The following is a 12,057-nucleotide window of genomic DNA, read 5'->3' on the forward strand; positions in this document are numbered from 1 at the left end:
CAACTAGACTGATTGTTATCGTCACGTGTACTGAGCACGTTTGCTCTGTGGACCTAGTGATGTACTAGTTCTCAACCACTTGGACATGTCCAGACAAAAACCCAAGTGTTAGATCAAACACTAGTTTGTCATGTTTTGCACCACCTTGACTAAGGTACCAGCTCGGCCAGCGTCTGGTTTAATCACTATTTTGGTCTTTATTATCAACCTATTAATATGAACATTAAATCATGACAATATGTCATTTACTTACTGTGTGATATCCACCAGTAAGCATCGGATGTAATTTTTGCATAGAATCTCAATTTCGTATAACACGTCAACTACCTTACGTCAATTATAGTGAATAAACTTGCTAGTCTCACAATTTTCAAGAATGTAACCAATAAACCCTCGAGTGACAAAGAATGTGGGTGAGTGGGTTAAACCCGGTCCGGGGCATGCACCTCCAACTTTTCAGTTGTGTGCATTTTAAGAAATTAAATATCACGTGTCTCAAACGGTGAAGGAAAAACATCGTGAGGAAATCTGCATACCAGAGAATTTTTTTAATTCTCTGCGTGTGTGAAGTCTGCCAATCCGCATTGGGCCAGCGTGGTGGACTATTGGCCTAACCCCTCTCATTCTGAGAGGAGACTCGAGCTCAGCAGTGAGCCGATGGGTTGATAATGATGATGATGATGATGGTAGAGAATAACCTTGAGCAGTGCCAAGTCTTTTGACTTTAGGTGCAGGTTTCGAATATAGTCGACATTCGAAAAACATTCGAAATTAATTTATTTCAAGTAGGCTCATTTTAGAAGCACTTTTGAAACGTCAGTTGACTATTTGTAAAGGTTTTACTACCGGTTTCATTCACTATCATCAATGAAGTTATTTTCTACGTCTATCCCAATATAATCCATGAAGACTTGAAGAGATGTGGACGGCTCGAACGTCACGATAAGAATGAACCCCTAGCGCGAGCAACCAGTCTCCCACCCCACCCCACTCAACTCAACTCACGGAACACTTCGTACTACTTTCGTTCGTCCGTCGGATTGACTAAAGTAAATACCTGTATATACTGTACTAGCGGACGCCCGCGACTTCGTCCGCGTAAATTTCGATGTCAACTTTACTACTACCCCTACCCTATCCTACCCTACCCCTACCCCCACCCCCACCCTACCCCTACCCTACCGCAAACCTACTCCTATCCTACCCCTACCTTACCTACACCCTACCCCATCCTACCCCTACCCTCCCCGTACCCTATCCCTTTCCTACCCCTATCCCACCCGTAACCCTATCTCACGCCTATCCTACCCCTACCCTACCACTTCCCTATCCTACCCGTACCTCTACCCTACCACTACCCTACCTCTACCCCTACCCTACCACTACCCTAAACTCGGCCCTATACCTACCCTACCCCTACACTACCCCTACGCTTCCCTACCCGTTCCCTACCCTGTAACTTCTCTATCTTACTCCTACCCTTAGCAAAATAGGTCCAGTCTTTCGAGAGTGGTGGTATGACCAAGAGAAATAGAGACTTCTATGCTAATAATATAAAGAGGTAAAGTTCGTGTGGTTGTAGGAGGTAATCTCTGGATCTACTGGACCGATCTGGAAAATTGTTTTACCAATAGAAAGCTACGTTATTTACGAGTGTTATAGGCTATGTTTGATCCCCATATTCACACGGAACGGGAACTACGTAAATGAAAGCGCCGGGCGTCATATAGCGGAATTTCTGCGTCTTTTAGAAATTTTGTATTATCTCCGAAACTATATAACTAATTAACATACTGTAAAGGGCAAATCTTATCTCTATAATATCCTTGTGATTATTAAATCATTTATTTTGATAAGGATTTAAGTTTAGTTGTGTAAATAATGACGTAAACCTTAGTTTAAAATTTAAATAATTTATTAAAGTACTAAAGGTACTATATCTGCTAAAATATAAAAGATAGATATATGGTGTCGCGGACTTTTTTGTAGAACTTTTAAAGGTTCAAAAAGCCTCCATACATTTATTTCAGTTATACGCAATGGTTGAGGCAGCGCATGCGAATAAGTAAGTTTTTCGGTCTGACCTGTAAGAGAAAACCCGCGATATCTCAGTAGTTATATATGATAGAAATATAAAATATAGCCTATAGCACTCCCCGATAACGTAGCATTCTACTGGTGAAAGAATTTTTAAAATCGGTCCAGTAGTTCCGAAGATTACCCCATTTCAAAAAATTGTTACAAACTTACAAACTTACAAACTTACAAACTTACAAACTTTACCTCTTTATAATATTAGTATAGATTAAAGAAAGTCCTTTGATTTCAAAAAACCTTTTATACAAAGTTTCCTAATACCGAAACACCGACATAATAAAAAGCATTTTGACTTTTGAAAGGTTTTGTAAAGAGCCAACTACTAAAATATTTGTAAATAGTACAAAACTAATACATTGTGTAAGTAACGTAACGCGATCTATATTCCAAGGTCAAAGTATAAACGTTCTTAGCGTTGGAAAAAATCTTTAGCTGTCACCAATTTTTCAAAGCGTTTTTTCACACGCGTAAATACCATTAAATGTACCTATTGCATGTGTAGTTCCTATTCCCGTGATAATACTGAGATAAAAGCCTATTATATTACCCACAGACACTGATTAAAGAAAAATTAGCGGACAGGGCGTACGGAACACGACGGTGTCGTAGCCGTTACAAATACAAAATTCAAAAACGAATACATTCTCGTAATGGGGATGATGACTAGGTTTGAATAAATTGATTTTTATGATACATTCGGGTAAATAAGGTCAATGTTAACTAATTTATATATAAAAAGCAAAGATTGTCTGGATATTTGCAAAATAAATAAGATTATAAAATTTCAAAATCTACTAAAAATATTTTATCGTAATTAGATGAAAATTCGTACAGTTTTAGCTTTCTTACTATAAATGTGAAATTTTTTAATACATGAACTATAAACATAAACGCAGAAATAACAAAGATATTAGTAATTTTGTTTAAACGCACATACAAATCTAACGATCATTAATTGCCTACGACGTCATTAGTTCGTACCATTTTGTATGGGGCGTTTTTCAGGGATCCGCGGCAGCGCCGCAAATCTGACCCTTTAAATCCCTGTAGCTCCGAAAGTAATGATCGCAGATACCCTGTTACTTTTACAAAATTGCTTTACTATTAGTATACTCTTAATTTATATACATTTTAAAAAACTGTCATCATCCCTATTGTTGTTAGTGTTAAATTTTGAAATACAAATTATGAAAAAAGTTTGTACCTATATGCGGTTGTCAAGGAGACGCGTGACTTTGGTTTTTCGGATATCTAGATCTACAATCGACGATGGGATCAGGGGTTTAGCTGCAAGTCTCAACCACTAGTTAGTAGTTTAAAAATTTTTTTATAATCTTTTTTAATTAACCCTTGATTACAATCTCACCTGATGGTAAGTGATGATGCAATCTAAGATGAAATCGGGCTACCTTGTTCGTAGGATCAAAATACTCACCCCTTTCGGTTTCTACACGACATGGTACCGGAACGTTAAATCGTTTGGCTGTACGGTTTTGGCGGTAGGGTAACTAGCCACGGCCGAAACCTCCCACCAGCCAGTTTCAAGATCTGTTTTACTTGCGCTGCCGTGCCGTTAACACTGTATCTAAAACAGTGGCGTGCATAAGGTTTTTAACTAGGGTATGCACTATAGGTAAAAATTGCAAAATTCCTTGTCGAACTAAGTATTATTTGGTCCAACATAGGTTTGTATTGAGTCCTTAGGGTAAGCAGTGCATGTTTGCATCTAGGCAGTGCACGCCACTGATCTAAAGATAGGTAAAGATAGGTTTCGACGCGGACGTCCATCATAGCTTCCCGATGTTCCGCGCGGGACGGGGGCGTGTAGTGATGAATGAAAAACACACGACTGACGTCTTTCCCCCTGTCGCCCGCATACCATGGGAGTGTTACCAACTTGGCAGACTACAGTTAAGATATACTCACACGAGCGCCACGAGGTAGGGGTGCTTCAGACCATCTTGGACCGTGACGTCAGAGTTCGCCATGTCGGAGGCACATTGTACTGGAACAATAAATCATTTGACAGCTATCGTTCTAACAATTGTATTAAAGGATTAGCTGACGCCGCGCGGTTATACCCGCGTGGTTCCCGTTCCCGTAGGAATATGTAATATTATATAGCCTATAACTTTCCTCGATAAATGGGCTATCTAACACTGAAAGAATTTTTCAAATCAGACCAGTGGTTCCTGAGATTAGCGCCTTTAAGCAAACTAACTCTTCAGCTTTATAATATTAGTATAGATTATTGCAGAGCTGTGATAGTCCAGTGGATATGACCTCTGCCTCCGATTCCGGAGGGCGTGGGTTCGAAACATGGGGCATGCACCTCCAACTTGTCAGTTGTGTGCGTTTTAAGAAATTAAATATAAAGTGTCTCAAATGAAGGAAAACATCGTGAGGAAACCTGCATACCTGAGAATTTTCTTAATTCTCTGCATGTGTGAAGTCTGCCAATCCGCATTGGGCCAGCGTGGTGGACTATTGGCCTAACCCCTCTCATTCTGAAAGACTCTAACAAAAATTTGCTTTTAAAGCTTAATATTTTACAAACGGATCCCTAAATCGAAAATTGTTGGTAGAGGCACCTCACATCTTTTAAAGACCTATCCAATGATACCCTACACTATAATAAAATAAACGAGGAAAAAAAACATCCCCACTTTACATGTGGGAGGAGTTACCCAAAAAAAAAATATTTTTCAAGATTTTATTTTACGACTTCTATACTAATATTATAAAGCTGAAGAGTTTGTTTGTTTGTTTGATTGAACGCGCTAATCTCAGGAACTACTGGTCCGATTTGAAAAATTCTTTCAGCGTTAGATAGCCCATTTATCGAGAAAGGCTATAGGATATATATTATCCCCATATTCCTACAGGAACGGGAACCACGCGGGTGAAACCGCGCGGCGTCAGCTAGTTGTTTATATTTTTAATGTACATGCTCCGGCTTATTTACAGCTTTTAGTAGTAATAGCGGATGGATAAATAAGGGTTCCTTGTGGACTACGGAACCCTAAAAATGGGCAAACTACTGGTCTTCCTAAGTAGGTCTGGCTATCACACTCGTTCTATAAACAAGTGAGCTTACTGGAATAAAGGAATTAGTTAAGTTAATCTGAATGACTTTTGACTTCTACTAACAATGCGATTAGGCAATCAGTAACGATTACAAGGATAATTAATTAACTACTCGTCAGTACTTTGGTTGACTATGTTTTATGAAGTTCCAGGTTCGAGTCCACAGCACGACCAAAATAAGTTATTTGTTATTGAAGTGGGCGGGGGACATAATGGGGATGATGACTAGGTTTGAATATATTGATTTGTATGATACATTCGGGTAAATAAGGTCAATGTTAACTAATTTATACATAAAAAGCAAAGATTGACTGGATATTTGCAAAGTAAATGAGATTATAAAATTTCAAAATCTATTATCGTAAAATTATAAAAATTCATACAGTTTTAGCTTCCTTACATTAAATGTGATATTTTTAATATATGAACATAAACGCAGTAATAACAAAGATATTAGTAATTTGTTTAAACGCCCATACAAATCTAACGATCATTAATTGCCTACGACGTCATTAGTTCGTGCCATTTTGTATGGGGCGTTTTTCAGGGATCCGCGGCAGCGCCGCAAATCTGACCCTTTAAATCCCTGTAGCTCCGAAAGTAATGATCGCAGATACCCTGTTACTTTTACAAAATTGCTTTACTATTAGCATACTCTTAATTTATATACAATTTAAAAAAACTGTCATCATCCTGGGGTCCTAAGGTGTTGCTGGTGACCCTGCATTAGTAAGCGCAGTGTTGGTCGACCTCCCACCAGGTGGACTGACGACATCAAGCAAATCGCAGGATTCGCTGGATGCAGGTGGCTCAGTATCGTGATGTTTGGAAGTCCTTACAGGCCTATGTCCTGCAGTGGACTCCCTCGGCTGATATGATGATGAACTTCTTATGGCAGATTATACCGCTTCGTAACGTAACGCGTTACGGCGCCACTCTGTCTGGATTCCCTTTCTCTCATGACTCTTCTGTTGAGCGTTCATTATAGCAACTTTTTGTGTAATTAGTGTTTTTTAATTTTGTTTCTTTCGAATAAACAGGGGAGGGGATATGGAGTATAGACCCACCACATTGCTCAAATGGGGATTGGCGGGTTTGCTTTATTATTTCGTAAAGTTTTCCCAAATAGAGGTCTGGGTATTTATCTTAAGATCCGTATTAATAACAACTTTCACCCAACGGTTAATGGATGAAAAGAAGCCTTGACGTCCTCCGTGGCGCAGTGGTATGCGCGGTGGATTTAATGAATAATGGAGGTCCTGGGTTCGATCCCCGGCTGGGCCGATTGAGGTTTTCTTAATTGGTCCAGTTCTAGCTGGTGGGAGGCTTCAACCGTAGCCCTTGACTACAATCTCACCTGATGATAAGTGATGATGTAATCTAAGATGGAAGCGGGCTAACTTGTTAGGAGGAGGATGAAAATTCACACTCCTTTCGGTTTCTACACGACATCGTACCGGAACGCTATATCGCTTTGTCGTCTTTGTCGGTAGGATGGTAACTAGCCACGTCCTCCCACCAGCCAGACCTGGACCAATAAAGAAAACCTCAATCGACCTAGCCGGGGATCGAACCCAGGACCGTCTTGCCACTGCGCCACGGAGGCCGGCAAATCCGTAGTAGTCTTATGTTTAATTGCAAAGAGATAAATCGAAGCTGCTGTGGACTTTGTCGTATATTATTGTGCCTAGTACAATTAGCTGACGACGCGCGGTTTCATCCGCGTGGTTCCCGTTCCCGTACGAATACGGGGAATATATATAACTTATAGCCTTCCTCGATAAATGGGCTATCTAACACTGAAAGAGTTTTTCAAATCGAACCAATAGTTCCTGAGATTAGCACGTTCAATCAAACTCTTCAGTTCTATAATATTATTATAGATAGCTTGACGTCTCGCGGCTTCACTCGCGTAGTTCCCGTAACCGTGAGAATGCAGGGATAATTTAATATAGTCTATGATGACACCATAAATTAAGGAATAATAGGCAAATAGAGCGCCCGGAAGACGATGGTGTCGTAGCCGTTCCAAAAACGAATACATTTTCAAGTCAATACGACACGAAGCGTCTCGGCAGTAATTTTCAATATTATTCAAGAATAATAAAAATTTTAATAAAAAAAATACAACCGACTTCAAAACCTAAAAACGTACCCACTAAACTAAAAAGTGAAAAATAACATCATAATATGTTCTACCTGCTGATCAGTATGAAGGCGGTGCTTAGCCGGTGTTGTCTTAATTTAAGTCATTTCTGACAGGACCACACGAAACAACACTGTCTGCAAAATCTAAATCTATAAGATATTCTCACATGGCTTGAATTAATACATCACCGGCTTAGCACCGCCTTCATACTGATCAGCAGGTAGAACATATTATGATGTTATTTTTCACTTTTTAGTTTAGTGGGTACGTTTTTAGGTTTTGAAGTCGGTTGTATTTTTTTTATTAAAATTTTTTCCATTTTTAGTGTAAAATTTCATCTCAAACGACAGTCACAACCCATCTTGGTACAAAATTCTCAGCAATACAAATTAATCAAGCCCAAGCACAAGGTAGCTACCGTAAACCGTTAAGGAGTTCCCTTAATTGACCTTGGTCTTCATCATCAGACCCCTAATAACAGACACAACTCATCTAGGTAGAAAGTTCTCAGCAATACGAATTAATCAAGGCCAAACACAAGGTAGTTACTGTAAACTGTTAAGGAGTTCCCTTAATTGTCCTTGGTCTTCATCACCAACCCCCTAAATGACAGTCACAACCTATATATGTGGAAAGTTCTCATTAATACAAATTAATCAAGCCCAAACACAAGGTAACTGCTGTAAATCGCCGAGGAGTTCCCTCATCTGTTTTATGGCTCCATCATCAGATCGATTTTAAACCTTCATGAAATTGTAGTGCTTAAAAGTACTAAATGGAAAAGTATTCGAACATACTAGACACCCATATAATTTTCGAAAGTTCCCCTCAATTTCTCCAGGATTCCATCATCAGATCTTGACATGATGGCAATGGGACCAAATGGGGACTATACCGTTTCAAACAAAAAAAGAATTTTTGAAATCGGTCCAGGCGTCTTGGAGTAATCGGTGTACATACATAAAAAAAAAAAAAAAAAAAAAAATACCGACCGAATTGAGAACCTCCTCCTTTTTGAAGTCAGTTAAAAATGGCGTCTTAAGTTTTTAAATATTTTGAAAACTGTTCACAAAATGTAAAGAAAGAAGATGGAGTATTTTTTTATTTGGAATTATTGATTATTATATTAATTTGGCAGACTTGGGCCAGCGTGCTGGAATAATGTCCTAACCCCTCTCATTCTGAGAGGAGACTCGAGCTCAGAAGTGAGCTGATATTGATTGATTGATGATGATGATGATATTAATTTACTTACGTAAATGTTGTTAGTGTAATTTTGAAAAAGTTTGTTTAACGGATGTCAAGGAGACGTGTGACGTTTGTTTTTATGGGTTTCACCAGCTTCACCACGTTGCTTGTAAAGACTCAATCTGGATCATCTTTAATCTGTGGATGACACTTACAAATAACGTGGCTTTCAAGTGATAAGTGGTACAATACCACAAACTTTACTTCTAGAATACCTATGTATAAGGATTGGTTTTTGGTTAACTAAAATGTAATTATTACCTTCACGAAAAATCCCGCCAGTCGGCCATTATTGTACTTAAAATCGATCAAGTATTTAATTATTTATCAATTGTTTGAATATCGAACAAACAGATTATTCAGAACAATGGATTCAAATCACAACAACAAAGCAAACTTAAAATTTACACGCACTTATCATTTAAAACTCAAAATATTCAATGAAATTAAATTATAACATTTAAACAAAATAATACTACAAGTGTAAACTATTAATTTTTAAAAACAAAGACAATTTTTTTTTTAAACACAAACGCTGCCACTCGCAGCGCTCTTTCCCGCGCAACTATTTGTCAAACTGAATTGAACTTTGTAAGATAAATGACGTAAACGATAACATTATATATTTAAAAATGAACTTAATCACCATACAATAAAGACTAGTTCACTACGATTGATATATTTTTATAACCCTTTCAAACACAAAGTACGTGTTTACATTTAAAAACAGAGGAATACCAACTTTATGTTTAAAATATAAGTTTGATTTTACGATGGCTGTCTCAAAAAAATTTAATACTACTGTACTTAATTGAAACCTTCGAATGTACTGAACTAAACTTGTTTGGCGAGTTTAAATAATTTCATATTATTTAAAAGGTTTCATGTTGCGAGATATCTATCTATAAATAAGGTGTAATCGACCTACGTACTAAGAACACAAAATCTTATCTCGATGTCTACTACTTATGTACATAAAAATCAATTGCTTTGTAAGTACAATACTACGCGTGTCATTTAAGATTGACTGCACCGATATTGATAGAATGTGTACGAAACAATAGGTTATAAAAAACCTAAATAACCTATCAGGTTGTCAATGTTGCTAAATGTCAGGGTTCAGTGTATTAAAAACTTAGCTGGGTGCTATTCAAACACTTATTTATGTTCGTGTTTTTAATGTTTTTACTATCTATTATTGTAGAATAATAATTGTAATAAAAAATATAATTTATTCGCTATTCAAAATGATTTTTGGAATTTACTGATTTTTTTTTTTGAGTTCGAGGTTTTATTCCCGAAATAAGTACTGATAAAGGATTTGTCATCATAGTTATCAGCAGATGGACGTCCACTGCTGGACACAGACCTCTTGCATGGACCTCAAACACAACAGTCTCGAGCCGCCAGCATCCAGCGGCTCCCTGCAACCCGCTTGACGTCCTCATTCCACCTAGTGGGGTTGGGATCCCATTGATTGATTGATTGCCATTGGCACTTCTAAGAGCTCTCCAGTAGTAGGTAGTAATGGTGTGCACAATATTTTCTGCTAGGGTATGCATAACACGTACAAAATGAACAAACTGGTTTCTCATTATGTACATTGTGGTATCTATGGCCCTCTGTGCACTTTACTGGTAGGTATATGAACAATGTACCGATTCAATTTCCTTTTGAATCATCGATTGACTCAGAAAGTTTATGTTGTGAGAACAATGGATCAGTGCCAGTGTTGGAAATATGAGATAATGATGGCAGATGAAGATTTGCTAATATTTTTTTAAAGAATATTTCCCATATATCTTCTTTTTTTTAAATATTTTTAGCAGACTCAGATTACATCAGATTACAAAATTAAGAAAGCGAACAAAGGTTCACAACATTTGTCAGGACAACTTAATTACAAACTGTAACCAAAATAAGACCCTAGAATGGCAGAGAATGACCTTGAGTGAAGTCACGCACTTGTGAACGATGTGTGTAAGGTTAAAGGAGCCTTTGACTGTTAACAAACACTCCCCTTTTCCACTCAAGTCACTCTCCCCGCCTATCCCAAGTAACCCATATAGAATTACACAACAAGAGATGTGGACGGTTCGAAATCCACGAGCAGTGTAAGTTATCTATGTCAAGTCAATCAATCAATAATCAAGTCGTTGCAACATGGCGATAACAATATGACCAATATTCCCATTCCCCTCCAACTAGTCGGCAAAGTCTGTGCTAGGAGTGGGATCGAACCACCACCCCTCGGTAATGAGTCCGACTATTGAGGCTTCAAAATTAATATAAATAGCAAACGCCCTGCGGTTTCATCCACATAGTTTAAATTTCTGTAGGAATACGGGAATAAAGTACAGCATAAATGTTACATGTTGCTAATGTAGCTTTCCATCGGTCTAGTACAGTATTTAATATCATTGGGCCCAGTAGTTTCCGTCTTTCGGAGCTTAAATTAGTTTACCTATAAAAGTTACACTGCTTTTCACTACGATTGCGAGAAAATAAAATAGTTTAGTACAATATTCAATGATTTATTTTAATTGAAAATTAAATGTACAAAGTCTACAATTTTGGATATTAAGGGAGATGCTTTTACCCGGTAACATAATTTCCATATTGCTATATATACGTTTGGCTAGGCTGAAAGATCAAAGATGGACTTATAAAGTCACTTTGTGGAGAGGCCCACAAGGCAAAAGAGGCAGAGGAAGACCATTGGCGAGGTGGGAAGATGAAATTAAAAAAGCAGCTGGCCCATATTGGTACCAAATAGCACAGGACAGAGACAATTGGACTTCTTTGGAGGAGGCCTTCACCCATTCTGGGGTTCTTGTGTAAAATAAAGGAATTACTAACGTACTAACATATATTTAAGTTTTACTAACCAAATTAACTTAAAATAATAACAAAACTCTGTAAATTTATGCAAGAAATAAAAGGCTTTTTATTTTATTATATATATACGCTTACTTAAAAAGGTGGAAGACTAATAAAACACAAAAATGGTTAATGATTTATTTTAACTTTCAGTAATTTTTGGAGTGCATGTTAATATTAATTTTATCTTGAAAAATCTCAAATAACTTTATTTTTGTGGAACGGAACGTAACGTACTGAAACGGTTTGACGTCCGACTTATATGTTGCCATATCAAAAATTTTCCCCACATGTAAGAAGTTTTAACGATTATTTCAATCAACTGTAATTGGAATCCAGTCAAACAGAAAATCTTAGTAGGTACTTAATAAATATTGACATATTTTAAAACAAAATTTACTTTTCTATATTAAAAACATGCATATATACATAAGTTGGGTTTACGCAGGCGAATCGGCGAGTTTCTGCTAGTATTATAATAGATTGTACATACATAAGCGTTTATAGCGGGAGGGCTAGAGTGGCCCAGCCTAGGATTCTGGGCTGAGGATATGGAATTCTATTATGATACTAATAATAAACTTGATATCGGGGGC

The 12,057-nt window shown here is 37.5% G+C and overlaps 1 protein-coding gene across 1 annotated transcript in view; it reads right to left on the bottom strand.

Moving 5' to 3' along the window:
* LOC112052147 (uncharacterized) overlaps positions 1–9,157 on the bottom strand; it is a 35,286-nt gene extending 26,129 nt beyond the window's left edge. Inside the window, 2 exon segments of the mRNA XM_052889711.1 lie at positions 4,024–4,102; positions 8,843–9,157. Coding sequence (XP_052745671.1) covers positions 4,024–4,085 — 62 coding nt within the window. The 5' untranslated portion in view covers positions 4,086–4,102; positions 8,843–9,157.
* Between the last annotated feature and the right edge of the window lie 2,900 nt (positions 9,158–12,057).

The sequence above is a fragment of the Bicyclus anynana genome, chromosome 26, assembly GCF_947172395.1.
Source record: "Bicyclus anynana chromosome 26, ilBicAnyn1.1, whole genome shotgun sequence".
In the NCBI taxonomy this organism is placed as follows: Eukaryota; Metazoa; Arthropoda; class Insecta; order Lepidoptera; family Nymphalidae; genus Bicyclus; species Bicyclus anynana.